The sequence below is a fragment of the Salmo salar genome, chromosome 09 (genome assembly GCF_965601325.2).
Source record: "Salmo salar chromosome 09, fSalSal1, whole genome shotgun sequence".
Classification (NCBI taxonomy): domain Eukaryota; kingdom Metazoa; phylum Chordata; class Actinopteri; order Salmoniformes; family Salmonidae; genus Salmo; species Salmo salar.
The window spans coordinates 139,824,441-139,841,517 of record NC_138299.1 but is presented as its reverse complement, the minus strand read 5'-3'; the positions used below and the strand labels follow the sequence as shown (position 1 = coordinate 139,841,517).

The following is a 17,077-nucleotide window of genomic DNA, read 5'->3' as shown; positions in this document are numbered from 1 at the left end:
CAGGACTGTTTGGCTGTCAGTTTCTTGTTTTTTGTAATTGTATAGTGTTCCGTTCAAGTATTAAATATGGCGAACACTAACTCCGCTGCGTTTTGGTCCACTCTCTCTTCAGACAGCCGTTACACATATCTATGACAAGCTTTTGTGTCAACTCAGCTCGAACCTCTTGCTGCATGTCGGCAGAGGGTTTCATGCATATGTGGTTGCATTGCATATCAGATCAAACCAAAGATTCCTTGTAGCATAGTGAGAGCATAAAGATATTTTTATGGATGAAGATTAAATAAGCCTAGGAGTACACTTCATTCTGGTTCAAATAGTGTTAAAATACAAATGTGGTTTCCTGAAAATCAACTAACCTTGGAGTCCATGCTTGTGGTCTGCTATTTAATGTTTTTAAAATAGTAATTCATATGATAATAATAATAATGGTGGACTTTCATCATTCATATGGAAATGATTGCCATTTTATTAAGTGTATATAAAAGCACAAAACACATGGTAAAAATAACAACATACAGAACAATCAGCATTTTGTTGTCCATGCCAAAACAACTATTCAGTAGCTTACCAACAAGCATTATTTACATCAGAAAAATACTGTACTAGTTTATATCAAACTAAAAATAGATTTTTTGTTTTAAAAAAGGAACTCTTTCCAAATAGACATCTTTGGAAGGAAACAACAGGAGGCCAAAGCGGAAAATAAAAGTGTTGACAAGCAGCTGAAGACAGTTTTATGTGGGGAGTCTAAGGCAGAGTTGGAGGGGGGCTCCGTTGATGCAAAGGCCTGCAGGCTGAGAACCTCTCTAAAAGATTTTAAATGTTTGGCAGTTTCCTCGTTTCTTTGGCACAGGCTGTGATTTATTCAATTCTACAGTCTCTGACAGTTTAAGAGGCTTCCCTCGTGGCAGTAAAATCACTCTGCCCCAGAGTCAAAAGAGAAAAGTAAAGGATTCGATACACCCTATTTTTCTCCAAATTAAAATATAATAATTTACATATACTGCATATCATTATCTAACATATATTTTTCTTTCAAGAATATTGCTACAGTATGTTACAGTGCATGTCTTTATAGATACAAATTGAAATATATTGTTTTGGAAACATCAAATGCAAAAGGAACACAACATAATTAAACGAGACGATGCTGTGGCTCTGGGACAGAAATACAATTTCGTTCAAAGCTGTACAGAACAGGTACAACGGCAGTGTTAACTGTAATCCAGAGCATATAGTAATTATGTATTGTTTTTAATAAGCAAAAGTCAAACACTGTAAAATAACACTTAATTTATTATTAATAAACCTTGGTGTTTCTAGACTGATAAAACTTGTGATATCCTCTGAGAGAAAAAGGCACCATGACCAGTGTGGTCATTTTATGTTATGTTATAACTACAATACTTAGGCAAACTGTATAGCATGTGACTAAAGGAGTCCTCTCGCAGTAGAACAAGCAGGTTTGAGGCTGGGGAGGTGACACTGTTGACACAGGGACAAAATGCACTGTACAATTATGGATTTTTCATTTCTATGTATATGACTGACACTATATGTAAACTCGTTTTATTCCAGTATATGCCAAAAGTGATATGGCAAAACCCAAATGATCTACCGTACCTATGAAAGTCATCCAGTACAGTAAAACCTCAAACACGACTGAATAATCTACACCAGACAGGCTTTTTTCAGCGATCTTGAGCCACTACAGTAAGTGTTTCTGTATTCCAGTCAGCACCAGTCTTTAGCTGTTTCATTCATACATTAATAATTGTCTTATTTAGCTGGTGGCGTGTGTCTCTGACTGCATTGGGAGTGGCTGCTCTCGCTGAACTCGACCCTCGCTCACCGCCGTGAGATTGTGGGTCTCTCTTGCCCCGGCGACCGTGCTGAGGTTCTGGGGTTCCGATTGGGGAGCTTTTCCGTGGGCCAAGGCCTCTTCGGCTGCGATCCTCATCCTCTCATCCTCAGCCAGCCTGGCCAGCCTTTCCTGTGCCTCTATCTCCTCGGTGGTGGGGATGGAGTTCTTCTTGGGCCTGCCCTTGGGCTTGGTGGGGGCCTCCTGTCCTCCCTTCAGCACCTGGAGCAACGTATCCCACACAAACACAGACACATGGCTCAGTGGGGTTGTGATAAATGCTGGCTGCGGTCAAAGGCAACCATGGTTATTATAGTAATTAAGGGAAGATGTATGGCTCTGAACTGCCCCACGTACAGTCATTAATTTGGGGAGTTAACGATTTGAGACTTTTGTTCTCTGAGCTGCTGACCTGACTAGACTAGACTTTGGTGTCCCAGTCCCTCATCATGCCTCAAACCCAGACATTTCAACCCCTACCACTCCTTCTCTCTACACTGACCCAGGGTCATTGTTGTTATGGGTGTGTGGCACTCTCACCATTTTCTTCCACTTCATCCTTCTGTTCTGGTACCAGGTCTTCACCTGAAGTTGTGTGAGGCCTAGGGACTGGGCCAGGTCTAGTCTGCAGGGAAACAAAGACACACAGTATACACAGCAACTCAGTGTACATGTTTTTTAAACTTGAGTTCATTCTTTATAAGATGAAAAGCAGCAGGAGATAGACAACTGATTTACACAGAGAGGGTGTAGCTGGAGTAATCAAACTAAAATGAATGAGTTACTTTATCTTTCCAATCACCTGTTGACTATCCTGCCCTGAAATGCATGCCATCATCAGCTATATATATTGTATCATCTAGGTGGCGTTCCCTTTGGAGACCAGCTTGCATCCTAACCATGACTTTATAACCACATTCTGGCATGGTGCATCAAAGTACTGTAGTCTCTTTGATACACCCTCTTATGGTCCAGAGAGAGACTTTACACCTGCAGCATATAGGATAACCCTTATTGAACATCTGTAAGGGAGTTCAGTTATCCAATCAAAGCATCTGTATCTGGATGTTCAGGGGGGTATGGAATCCTGGACACTTCCACCACATGTTCTGATCCATGACTAATAAGGATATTGGTTGGCGTGTAACATGATATCCCAGGAAGGGGGTCAGTGAAAGACGGATCAGCCTACAGAGGGAGGGGGCTTTATCTGGTTTTTGAAATCTCAAGTCCTTCACACTCAAATGAGTGGAACTGGCTTTCATTTGATGTAAGAGAGAGAGAGAGAGAGAGAGAGAGAGAGAGAGAGAGAGAGAGAGAGAGAGAGAGAGGGGGGGGTGTGGGAGGGAGAGGGAGAGAGAGAGAGAGAGAGAGACTAGATTACTACTGATCCATCAGCTTACCCTCTGATCTTGTCTCCTCTTCCTATCTTCTCATCCTCCCTTCTTTCCCGCCCTCACCATGTCTATCTGACCTGATTTGAAAGTATTACATAGAGGGAACTTCAGTCCATACAACTGTAGACAGTATAGACAGCCGCACGGCCTCAATGATTGAGTGCAGAAGAAAAGTGTGTGTGCATACTTTTTTTAAAAACACTCTACACCAAAAAATACAGGCAAACCGCCCAGTGGAGGAACTGGAGGCAAAGAAAGTAATTTCAGGAGGGGAAAGCACCCCAGTTATTTATGGTCATTAGTCTTCTATGGAGGGAAACCACACACTTACAGCAACAGACTCCCATACAGTACTGTAGAATGACTCTGTGCTGGAGGCACTTACAAGTCCTCTGTTTGCTGTTCAAGTCTCTAACCTGTATCAGCAGGGATTTTAGTTGCAGCTTAATGCATAATGATAATGATGATGATGCTGATTGTACTAATCTCAATTAAATAAAATCATTATTGCCTAATGATTTAAATCATTACAGTCTGTGGTGTGGTGTTAGGGGCTTTTTATATGCTGTTTTCCTCAGAGCACTGTCTCAGTCAAAGACCACAATGTCTCCAAGCCAAGAAATAGCTAAAGAAAAAAAGCAGAGACAAGGAGTTATCTTTGGATCATAACAAAGTGAACTGGGGAGCACGCCACACTTGTGATGTGGGCTTTGAAAGGGGATTTTCTCTGTTTATGTTTTCCATCCAGCTGTGGGTTTAACTAGTTCATCACAGCCAGTGGGAATTTGATTATTGGCATTATACAGATTTGTCAGTGAGGGCAGGGTGGGTCGTTTGGATCACCGCTGGGCTGTTGTAGTCTACCTCAGCCTGCCTGGGAGTTCACAGGGGAGGTGTGGTGTGGCTCATTGGCTAGAACAGAGAAGTGTGATTTGCATTGAAGAAGAGATGCATTGTGGGAGTTTTCCCCAGGATGAGATGTGTATAAACAGGTTAGTTGATAACTTCACAACAATAATGCGCATATTTCAACATGGCAGAACGCCGTGTGTTGTTGTGATTCTGGATGGCCAGATAGCTAGCAAAAATAACAAGAAGCTGCCATGTGGGGAATCGTAGTTGGCTTGTTTCAGCTAGTTTCAGCTTGTTCTTGATACCATGTTTTGTTTTGACGTGTTTTTACTGATGTCACGTCTATGCTAATATGGCTAGCTAGCTAATCAACAACTGTAACGATGTGTTTTAGAGACAACAAGTGCTCATCCTACAAATGTATTTATGTTTTCAATAAACATTGGAGACTAAAGATAGTTTACATGTTGTCAACAATCTAAGCCAACCCCGCCTGTTTTGCCTCATAAATCCCCAACAGGGTTGATAACAAACATGCTCTCCCAATTCTTTTTCAGATTCTTCAGGGCCAAGGAGAAGGAACAGGCAGGTTTTAAAATAGTAAAGTTCCAGTAAATACAGTGGTGGCTTTTTAGTACAAATCTACAACAATCTAAAAAATAACTGACCATTTTCAAAGCATTTTGTGGCTGTTGAGTTTTAGTAAAATAATGATTTATCTTCTCGCTCTGAACAAGCTGTTGTAACCATGTGTTGCTGAGGTTTACTAGCTGTCTGGTGTTCTTGTTGCTCGACCGAAGGAAAATCTGAGGTTTATGGCTCAATATTAACTTGGGTTATAATGGAAATACGTCCGGTAGGCCAAATCTGAAAGTAGGGTTTAAAATAAAATGGAAAATGTATTATGGCCGTATGTCAGGTCTCGAAAATGACCCAGGGGCTGGAACCTACGACATGGATATTAACATGAATATTACCTCATCTAAATACAGTGTATAAAGCTAAATGCATTTTATATACACCTGCACATATATTACATGATTGGCAGTCAATCAATGGAGTATATTTCTGTTTGCTTGTGTTGGCAGATGTCCCGATTTTCTTGAATAGAGCAGTGTTTCTTTGTTGAGGCTTTCAAAAGCTTATGGTTAAAACGTTACTCTTGTCTCCACTAGACTGCTGAGGTAATGCCTGGATTAGAGAACTTAACATTACATGACACATTACCTAGGACATACATCAAAATGTTATGATGTTGATGCTGAACCTCTAGTCAGCTATTGCATTTGTTTTATGTTTTATGAAGTTTGGTTGCTTTCACAGAATTTTTTCATTTTCACCAGCTTGAGTGTCACCGAATGAAATACGGTATGACATTTGAGAGGTAGTATAACACTGATCTATCAGGAGGTAGCTTCTTTCAAGTAACCAATCAGACTCTGCTTTCATTTTGGCCTATCAGTGGTGAGATGCAATACGATACTGACCTATCAGGGGTGGAGAGGTACTTCTGTTTCTGGAACTTCTTCTCCAGGCCCATGAGCTGCAGCTCAGTGAAGATGGTGCGGCTGCGTCTAGGCTTCTTCAGCCGGGGGGTGCTGTGCTCCGTGTCTGACTCGCTGCTGATGCTGACAGGTGTCTTGCTGTGGGAGGGCTCGGAGACCCGGGAGTGGTGCTGGGGGGAGAGCAGGGTCAGGTTGGGAACCCGGCCAGGGGAGGAGGGCTGGGAAAGGTGAGGGGGCAGGTTGGGGGGCTGCCGCGTGATGACTGAGAGGAGGGGGTAGGCCCGCAGTGAGGAGGACCCTAAAAAAGCAAAAAGAGAGATAGGTCAGAGGCAGGGTAAAATGCAGAGCAATAAATACAATTGTACTTTTAAATTCTTATTTTTAGTAGTGGTTTTATTTGGTACTGTATGCATCACCACGGATGGTAGTTTTTATAGACCTGTAATAATCATTTAGACTGGGTTCTTTTAAATTGCTCTTTTTTTATGAAAAGTGATTTGACCTCTTTGATGTAGAAGGTTTTGATCTTAATGACGCACTGTGTGTTTTACTCTGCTACTCTGAACCCACCAATAAAAAAATTCCTTGGCCAGATAAATTATGTGTCTTTGCCACCCTGAACACACACACACACACACACACACACACACACACACACACAAGGATGTAAATCCAAAGTGACTATGCCCCTCGCCGTTTAACTCTCTCCCCCATGATTCCTCTCTCTCTCTCGTCTTGCTCTCCGCCCACCCCCCACCTCTCTCTATCTCTTTATCTATGCAGACAGAAGCAGCGAGACGCCAGAATCAATAAAAAGTAACAAATGTCTGGGGTGGCCACCCACTGGAGCCAAGACCAAGGACGGCGCTCCAGCATAAACATAATATCTGGTGGAAAAAACCTTATGGCTTCAAATAAACAGCAGATCCCCATGGCATAATTTACGACTGAACTAAGACTGACATAGAAACTAATGCTCTGTCTGCTATGTGGCAGGAGAGAGGGATGTGCATAGGAAGAAGATATAGAGAGAGATAAAATACAATGACGGAGTAGAGAGGACATTATGCTGTCACATTACATACACAGTATACTCTTTCCCCTTGTGTGTTCCTCACTGCCTGTGGTGGATCTGCCTCTCTTATCTCTCCACCAATACATAGACAAGCTATATTATTCAAACCCAACACACACAACACAACTGAGAGGATACACCCAGGCAGACCGTTGTCTTAAATTTGTATCCCCTTTCTCTGACATTTTCAGTAATGTTCAGCAGTTATGGGAGCTGGTGTGGGGTTGGTTGGTCTGGGAGGTAATTGAGCATGGCACTGGGGGGGGGGGTCTACCATATCTACATCCCCCATTCTCTCAGACAGCACCTCGGGCTCATCCCTATATATATGACATCACGCAAGACATCATCGCAGGGCACTGAGCTCATCACTAATCGTTCACCTCGGAGAATCGTTGCTACTGCTGCTGTCTGGACATGATGCCTCCTTCCCTCCACAACGCTCTCTCTCTTTTTCTCTTTCTCTCTTTCGTTCTCTTTCGCTCTCTTTCTGTTTCTCTCCTATATTACCTCTGTCTTTGATGCTGAGATTGTGACAAACTGAGGGGAACTGTGCAGATGTCCTAACTTGTTTTTTATTAAATGGCATATTTATCTCTGTTACATTTTAACACATATATCTGTCTTTCAGAAATATATTTGTATTATTATGGAATAATACAAAATACACAGAAATATCATAACATAATAAGTCCAAGTGATGAATTGTTCCTGTCACTTTAAATGAGAAGATTGATTGAAAAGCAAGAACGGAAACATCTTGATTTCTTTCACGTTCTTCAGGAAATCTCCTGTCAATGCAGAGCTTGAGGTTGTCTTTAGAGTTGTGACAGCTGTGTCTTTTGGATGCTTGTCAGAAGGGAAAAATCAGACCTCATGATGACTTTCCACTGACAACTGAGCTGGCTTCCTGAGCCCAGATCTGACACATTGTTGACAAGGGCCAATGCCCGGTCAAAACCCTACAAATAAACCATTTGTGTAGCAGGGAGAGCGCACTCTGTCCATGCTAAAGCACACTGATACTCTTGACAAGCACAATCGGAATGATCGGACTGGCAATGTGCTTGTGGTAGTCATTACAGAATAAATACTTCCTAATAATAGATCAAGAATAGGCTGGAAACATTTGATACACACATGCCTGTTTATCATGCAGTATCGATAATGTAATCGTTATTGAAGTTTTTAAAAATGTAGATTTTTAGAGTTTAAATTACATTATATACAGTACCAGTCAGAAGTTTGGACACACCTACTCATTGAAGGGTTTTTCTTTATTTTTCCTCTTATCTACATTGTTGAATAATAGTGAAGAGATCAAAACTATGTAACAACACATATGGAATCATGTAGTAACCAAACAAGTGTTAAACAAATCTAAATATATTTTAGATTTTAGATTCTTCAAAGTAGCCACCCTTTGCCTTAATATCAGCTTTGCACACTCTTGGCATTCTCTTAACCAGCTTCAACTGGAAAGCTTTTCCAACAGTCTTGAAGGAGTTCCCACATATGCTGAGCACTTGTTGGCTGCTTTTCCTTCACTCTGCGGTCCAACTCATCCCAAACCATCTCAATTGAGTTGAGGTCGGATGATTGTGGAGGCTAGGTCATCTGATGCAGCACTCCATCACTTTCCTTCTTGGTCAAATAGCCCTAACACAGCCTGGAGGTGGGTTGGGCCATTGTCCTGTTGAAAAACAAATTATAATCTCACTAAGCGCAAACCAGATGGGATGGCGTATCGCTGCAGAATGTTGTGGTAGCCATGCTGGTTAAGTGTGTCTTGAATTCTAAATAAATCACAGACCATGTCACCAGCAAAGCTTCTCCATGCTTCTCGGTGGAAACCACACATGCGGAGATCATTCGTTCACCTACTCTGCGTTTCACAAAGACACTGCGGTTAGAACCAAAAATCTCATATTTGGACTCATCAGACCAAAGGACAGATTTCCACCGGTATAATCTCCATTATATGTGTTTCCAAGCAAGTCTCTTATTATTATTGGTGTCCATTAGTAGTGTTTTATTTCCATCAATACAACCATGAAGGCCTGATTCACGCAGTCTCCTCTGAACAGTTGATGTTGAGATACTTGAACTCTGTGAGGCATTTATTTTGGCAAACATTTTTGAGGTGCAGCTAACTCGAATAAACTTTTCCTCTGCAGCAGAGGTAACTCTGGGTCTTCCTTTCCTGTGGCGGTCCTCATGAGAGTTAATTTCATCAAAGTGCTTGATGGTTTTTGCGACTGCACTTGAAGAAACTTTCAAAGTTCTTGAAATTTTCCAGATTGACTGACCTTCATGTCTTCAAGTAATGATGGACTGCCGTTTCTCTTAGCTTGTTTGAGCTGGTCTTGCCATAATATGGGCTTGGTCTTTTACCAAATAGGGCTGTCTTCTGTATACCACCTACAGTGAGGGAAAAACGTATTTGATCCCCTGCTGATTTTGTACGTTTGCCTACTGACAAAGAAATGATCAGTCTATAATTTTAATGGTAGGTTTATTTGAACAGTGAGAGACAGAATAACAACAAAAAAATCCAGTAAAACGCATTTAAAAAATGTTATAAATTGATTTGCTTTTTAATGAGGGAAATAGGTATTTGAACCCCTCTCAAGTAGAAAGATTTCTGGCTCCCAGGAGTCTTTTATACAGGTAACGAGCTGAGATTAGGAGCACACTCTTAAAGGGAGTGCTCCTACTCTCAGCTTGTTACCTGTATAAAAGACACCTGTCCAAAGAAGCAATCAATCAATCAGATTCCAAACTCTCCACCATGGCCAAGACCAAAGAGCTCTCCCAGGATGTCAGGGACAAGATTGTAGACCTACACAAAGCTGGAATGGGCTACAAGACCATCGCGAAGCAGCTTGGTGAGAAGGTGACAACAGTTGGTGCGATTATTCGCAAATGGAAGAAACACAAAAGAACTGTCAATCTCCCTCGGCCTGGGGCTCCATGCAAGATCTCACCTCGTGGAGTTGCAATGATCATGAGAACGGTGAGGAATCAGCCCAGAACTACACGGGAGGATCTTGTCAATGATCTCAAGGCAGCTGGGACCATAGTCACCAAGAAAACAATTGGTAACACACTACGCCGTGAAGGACTGAAATCCTGCAGCGCCCGCAAGGTCCCCCTGCTCAAGAAAGCACATATACATGCCTGTCTGAAGTTTGCCAGTGAACATCTGAATGATTCAGAGGACAACTGGGTGAAAGTGTTGTGGTCAGATGAGACCAAAATGGAGCTCTTTGGCATCAACTCAACTCGCCGTGTTTGGAGGAGGAGGAATACTGCCTATGACCCCAAGAACACCATCCCCACCGTCAAACATGGAGGTGGAAACATTATGCTTTAGGGGTGTTTCTGCTAAGGGGACAGGACAACTTCACCGCATCAAAGGGACGATGGACGGGGCAATGTACCGTCAAATCTTGGGTGAGAACCTCCTTCCCTCAGCCAGGGCATTGAAAATGGGTCGTGGATGGGTATTCCAGCATGACAATGACCCAAAACACATGGCCAAGGCAACAAAGGAGTGGTTCAAGAAGAAGCACATTAAGGTTCTGGAGTGGCCTAGCCAGTCTCCAGACCTTAATCCGATAGAAAATCTGTGGAGGGAGCTGAAGGTTCGAGTTGCCAAACGTCAGCCTCAAAACCTTAATGACTTGGAGAAGATCTGCAAAGAGGAGTGGGACAAAATCCCTCCTGAGATGTGTGCAAACCTGGTGGCCAACTACAAGAAACGTCTGACCTCTGTGATTGCCAACAAGGGTTTTGCCACCAAGTACTAAGTCATGTTTTGCAGAGGGGTCAAATACTTATTTCCCTCATTAAAATGCAAATCAATTTATAACATTTTTGACATGTGTTTTTCTGGATTTTTTTGTTGTTATTCTGTCTCTCACTGTTCAAATAAGCCTACCATTAAAATGATAGACTGATCATTTCTTTGTCAGTGGGCAAACGTACAAAATCAGCAGGGGATCAAATACTTTTTTCCCTCACTGTACCTTGTCACAACACAACTGATTGGTTTAAACGCATTATGAATGAAAGATATTGCACTTATTAACTTAAGAAGGCACACCTGTTGAAATGAAATGCATTCCAGGTGACTACCTCATGAAGCTGATTGAGAGAATGCCAAGAGTGTGCAAAGCTGTCATCAAGACAAAGGGTGGCTACTTTGAAGAATCTCAAGTATAAAATATATTTTGATTTGTTTAACACTTTTTTCATTACTACATGATTCCATATGTGTTATTTCATAGTTTTGATGTCTTCACAATTATTCTACAATGTAGAAAATAGTAAAAATAAAGAAAAACCCTTGAATGAGTAGGTGTATGCAAACTTTTAACTGGTACTGTTTATCATTTGAAGGCTTTGACAATGGCAGTTACTCAGTAGAATGAGTCACCATTTTACTGTTTGCAGTGAAATCTCCAGCAACAAGCTCATTGGTTGTTTGCTTTTTACTCCTTATTTTCTGCACCTTTTCTCTTTGTTTAATTGCATTCCAAGATGATGATTCAAGACTTGGCACTCAAGGCCAAATGAACCTACAGCAACATGTATTGCTTTGGGTACATCATGTGGTGACAGGTTGAGAAGTGTTACATTAGACATATATTTCTTCACTCAACAGCCATCTTGCCAAGCCAGCCCAAGTCAAACACTGCAGGGATGGGATGGGCAACAGGGTATGCTGCTTTTTAATCTGTTTCAACTCTCACAGATCAGACCAGTTAAGTGCCAATTTCAACTCAAATTTGGGTTTCATGAGATGTTTTGATGTTTCTTGAATGTTATGTGTAGTGTTGTGATGCTATTTTCTCATTTTCAATACGACGGCATTGTGTGTGCAGTGCAGCGTGCAGTGCAATCTACTGTAAAAATGTGTGTGTGTGTGTGTGTGTGTGTGTGTGTGTGTGTGTGTGTGTGTGTGTGTGTGTGTGTGTGTGTGTGTGTGTGTGTGTGTGTGTGTGTGTGTGTGTGTGTGTGTGTGTGTGTGTGTGTGTGTGTGTGTGTTAACAGAGACATGATCCTACTCCTCAAGCTAGCCTCATGGTTAATAGCAGGCCTTATTGTCTGTGGTGGATTAACTGTTAAAATGGTATGAAAACCCTTGGCTCTCCCTGCTTTCTTCCCTAAACCCTCAGCGGTGGCATAGGACTATGCTGCAGTACCTGGGCAACTCGAGGTCCACACCCTCCTATTTGGCCGTTTTTCATCGCTCTGTCATGTGAGATTACGCTGGAGTAGATCTTTATCTCTCTCACCTCCTTACAGAAATCCAACTAAAAGCCTTGCCCTGGGTTCTGCTGAGAGATAAGACTCCAAATGAAATATTGTAACCTGCCATTACACTGTTCACTGCTCCCCAGCAAGGTAATGTTCTGCTGAAGGTCAGGTCTGTCTAGCAGGTCTATCACTCCTGTAGTTTTACAAGGCACAAAACGAGAGCAGAGAATACGCTCTGAGCTCATCAACTGGTTTTACTGTGTACACTGTCGTAAGGGCATTTGGCTTGGCACAGGTAAATGGACCGTTGTGAAACATAAAGCAGGGAGCAGAGAGGCGTGATCTGTGACAGACAAAATCATCACAGAACAGAGGGGGTTGCCGGATCAAAGAGAGGAGTAATCGCTTTGTTGACATGTTGAGTGGCATCCTACTAGTTGATGCCATATTACATCAAGAACAAACAAACAGCTGTTAATTTGGGTAAAAGCCCTCCAGGCCTCACAGCCTGGTTTGTTGCCTGCCCAGCACCACTGTCCTATAGCAGCCTCTACTGGTAACTGCTGGAGCAGAAGCTCCACACTGTAAAAATATAGAGTCCACTTTCACTGATGGGGACCACATCGGGCCAATGGCCTTTCACTGGCCCTGGGCCTATAAGCCTGCCAGCTTCTATATTGAGCGTTACAAGCCATTGAAGTGCGGGACTATACTGTGTCTCACACCTCCTCAGCTACGAATAAGTGGTGGTGGGCTGGTTACTCTATCCATCCATCACAGGGTTGCCAAAACCCTTTATAGTGCCCTCTGGCACACACCTAAACCACACATCGCCTGCTATTTATACCTTTGTCACTGTCATCATCAAATTGCAGCGGCTATTATTTCATAGTTTAGGCAATTATCATAATAGTTACTTGAGAGAGCAGTAGTCAATGTTGTTTTGACTCATAACAGCAGGATAACCCATTAAGAATGGATTTAGAAATGCTGCTGCAATTGAAGGACAAAAATGTGATAGTCTTTCATGCCAAATGCATTTTAGGAAAATGTATTTATCAATTCCCTGTATAATTATAACACAGTGGTGAAAGTTTTTATGACTGACTGCAGAACAACAGTAATTGTGTTTAAATTACAGTTAGTAAGCCGTGATAAGTGGGAAGAAAAAGGAGTTGATGTTGATGATGATTTAGAGAAATCAAATCAAATCGAATCAAATGTATTTATATAGCCGTTCTTACATCAACTGATATCTCAAAGTGCTGTACAGAAACCCAGCCTAAAAACCCCAAACAGCAAGCAATGCAGGTGTAGAAGCACAATGGCTAGGAAAAACTCCCTAGAAAGGCCAAAACCTAGGAAGAAACCTAGAGAGGAACCAGGCTATGAGGGGTGGCCAGTCCTCTTCTGGCTGTGCCAGGTGGAGATTATAACAGCACATGGCCAAGATGTTCAAATGTTCATAAATGACCAGCATGGTCAAATAATAATAATCATAGTAGTTGTCGAGGGTGCAACAAGTCAGCAACTCAAGAGTAAGTGTCAGTTGGCGTTTTCATAGCCGATCTTTGAGAGTCTCTCAACCGCTCCTGCTGTCTCTAGAGAGTTGAAAACAGCAGGTCTGGAACAGGTAGCACGTCCGGTGAACAGGTCAAGTGCTGCTAGATGATTTGTAAACAAAGCATTATCTGTGTCTTCACACTTTGTGACAATGTTTTGTTTTGTGCTTTTTCAAATCTGCTTGTATTGATTAAGGAAGAACATGCAATAATTATTTGTTTTGATTGGCCTTTCGGGATACTGAATGAAGAATGAAGGTAGTCTTCCTCAATGAAACAGTTGGATGAAGTGCACGTAACCCATGAAATTATGAGTTGTGCTGCAATTTACGAGATGACAATTGCAATGAATCTCTCTTCACAAAGCAACATACTTCTATGAATAAAGGTCATTGGGCCTGACTTGCACACTTTATCAGCATACTGTAAACTTTCATGGTGTTTGCACAATCAACTGTAGTGTCAGGCAGACAAATGTCCATCAGTGATGACATACTAACCTTGCCCTTAACCACCATGTACCTGCCCTCACCAATATCAAACCGTGGAACTCGGGCCACATCTTGCACCCCCATATACACAGAAAGAGAGTTAGGTAGAGGGCATTGCCCATGCTTCAGTAAATGCAAAGTGGCAGCAGTAAAAGTAATTAGGCAAGGCTCTGGGTTTAGCACAGCGCCCACATGAATCCTTCTGAATGAGGACAAGTGGCCTAGTGGTTACGGCTCTAGAAACCAAAAGCCTGCTGTTCAACTAAGTGCAGGGTTGGTTGTTGTGTGTTCTGAGTTTATGTGTCTTTTGTCAGAAGAGAATATGTTAAGTTAACAGTGTCAACATAATTAACGGGGAACCAGGTTTCACTTTACAAACCGCCTTGATTACAACACTGGGACTTGGTTCATCCTGTATCTTTAACATGAACATAAAAGACTGATGCTGATAATGATCTGAATGTCAGAGTAATACAGTAGACTAATAGTCTAGACTGATTGGAGGGATTTGCTGATTGCTTGTGAGACAGTGTATTGAGGAATTGTTAAATAAATGTTATAGGTCCCAGTGCATTAGGTTTTAATTGTGAATGAAATAACATGGAAATTACTGTTAAACTGTGAAATAATGTTTTGGGTTGGAAATGGATTCAATCATATCTGCTGTTTTAAAAGGAAATTAAAACTTTCAAGTCTAACAAATAAGTTACTAAAACACTGGGGTCTAAATTAAATCTACTGTACATGTTGCATTTATTTGGTGTTTTTGATTTAATAATTTCACAGGTTAAAGTTACATGACAAAATCTCTGTAAATAGCAGGCTATCACAATAGTATTCACCATAATATAGACCTTTGATCAATATAGACCTATATAGGCCTAACACGAATATAAAGGACCACCATGAGTAAAAGTACAAGTCAGGCCAGTCGCCTGAATTCATTTTACACATGGTCCATGTCTATAGCATTGTTGTCTTGCATTGTTAAACATTGATTGACAATCATGACGTCTAATGTGATTCTGGACCTCTCCCTGTTCCTTATTTGCTTATATTCGAGTAGATTTATCGAAAATAAAGTCATGCAAATGCAGCTCAATTTCTCTAAAGCTGTTATTTGACATGTAATAGATTCTGCACAGGTGTGTTGCGTCATGTTATGGTCTCTACTGAAAATTGAATGTAAGATATTTGGTCAATACTCCTAATATAATCATTAGCCTTATGTATTTCGTGATATGAGTAGACACATGATGGACGATAGCCTGAACGTTACAGAAGAATAAGAAGAATATGCCTATAACTCACTTTGTTCATGATAAACAAAATCAGATGTAGTTTTAATACAATGATGATTAGCATTCACTGCATGCATAGAAATATTATATATAAACCATTAACACCATTATGCATTCATCAGCATCCCTTGATTTGACAGAGTTCAAGCATATTCACTTACCCGAACATGAGTGCAGAGGTTTAGGCCTAACGACGAGTGAAGGGCATACTGAGTAAAGAGAAAGCTTCTCAAAGTAATCACAAGTTTCCTTGGAAAGAATTTCGTCAATCATAAAAGTCTTGTAGCGACGCCTGGCTGCTTTCAGCTGTACCGGGGAGGAGAGTCTCAACTCGGCTTGACAGTGCATGATTTCCCGATGTGCTTGGCTTTCGCACTGTGCCCAAATATGAACTCAAAATATCAAAATGAAACCAGTTCAAACTTGAGAGTTGGGTGTCTTCAAGCGATTTATTGGTGCATTTTAGTTTTCCGTTTTCGGAACAGGCTTGCTTTGTTCTATCCCTGAGCAGCACTAACTGCAGTTGCCTTCAACTTGAGCCGCGCAGTGCGCTTCAGAGTGGTTATTATGAGCTGAGTACAATGTGCCCGGACGCGCGGCTATATATAAACGATCTCCCCATACACATCTTTACTGCATGACAGTGCAGATGTCAATCAACGTCTCTCTCGCTCTCTCTCCCTCTCTCGCACTGTCCCTCTCTCTCTCCCACTATTCAATTCAATTCAAGGCGCTTTATTGGCATGAAAACACATGTTAACATTGTCAAAGCAAGTGAAGTAGATAATATACAAAAGTGAAATAAACAATAAAAATGAACAGTAAACATTACTCTCGCGTAAGTTCCATACGAATAAAGACATTACAAATGTCATATTATGTATATATACAGTGTTGTGACGATGTGCAAATGATTAAAGTACAAAAGGGAAAATAAATCAACATAAGTATGGTTTGTATTTACATTGGTGTTTGTTCTTCACTGGTTGCCCTTTTCTTGTGGCAACAGGTCACAACTTTTGCTGTTGTGATGGCACACTATGGTATTTCACCCAGTAGATATGGGAGTTTATCAAAATCGGGTTCGTTTTCGAATTCTTTGTAGATCTGCGTAATCTGAGGGAAATATGTGTCTCTAATATGGTCTAATATGGTCTAATACGCACTATCTCTCTATGACTTACAGACACACTCTCTCTCTCCCTCAACCGCTCTCGCTCTCTCAGCGCAGCCCAAACCGGTCTCGCTCCTTTGGTCTTCCCTATATCCAGTCTAATTGCACAAGGAGTTTAAAAACTTTACAGTAGGAACATTAGCCATATTATACAATATCTCAGATGACCATTGGAGGTATTATTATTATTATCATTAGCATTATTATTATCTGCTTTAGTATTAGGCCTAACCTTTTATCAGCTAATTATTGTGTTCATATTATTTCACGAAAATCAATAGGACTACTGATTTTGAGACGCAACTCTCAATCTCGGAAATTACTTGGATGTGCGTAGTTAATTGTAATAGAGAAGTGTGTAGACTACTAAATAGAATGAATTGAAATGTTTGGTCATACAAAAGCATGATATTTTGTCACAAGCTTCAGGCCTATTATGTTAGGCCCAACTGGTGGGATTACAATGAATGTATAGGTAACCTACGTACGCATGTAGTCTATTTGATGCATTTGGGCTCACACACAAATAAAAAATACACTATTATTATTGTAATAGCTATTCTTTAAAATCAATCAAGGGATAATAAAAAC

General features: G+C 41.2%; 1 protein-coding gene across 1 annotated transcript; it reads right to left on the bottom strand.

The window, feature by feature from the left end:
* Nucleotides 1-445: 445 nt before the first annotated feature.
* LOC106612968 (homeobox protein BarH-like 2) lies at nt 446-15,926 on the bottom strand. Its single transcript, XM_014214719.3, has 4 exons — nt 15,474-15,926; nt 5,601-5,916; nt 2,405-2,489; nt 446-2,086 (listed from the first exon to the last, which is right to left on the bottom strand). Exons 1-4 carry the CDS (start codon nt 15,658-15,660, stop codon nt 1,787-1,789), a joined length of 888 nt encoding a protein of 295 aa, XP_014070194.2. The 5' UTR covers nt 15,661-15,926; the 3' UTR covers nt 446-1,786.
* Between the last annotated feature and the right edge of the window lie 1,151 nt (nt 15,927-17,077).

What these genes read in the sequence shown, in the direction of transcription:
- LOC106612968 (XM_014214719.3), bottom strand. Translation starts at nt 15,660, where the DNA reads ATGCACTGTCAAGCCGAGTTGAGACTCTCCTCCCCGGTACAGCTGAAA. An exon ending in ACCTCTGCACTCATGTTCGG is followed by an intron (nt 5,917 to 15,473) that starts GTAAGTGAATAT and finishes TTGCTTTTTTAG; the next exon opens with GGTCCTCCTCACTGCGGGCC. An exon ending in GGATGAAGTGGAAGAAAATG is followed by an intron (nt 2,087 to 2,404) that starts GTGAGAGTGCCA and finishes ACGTTGCTCCAG; the next exon opens with GTGCTGAAGGGAGGACAGGA.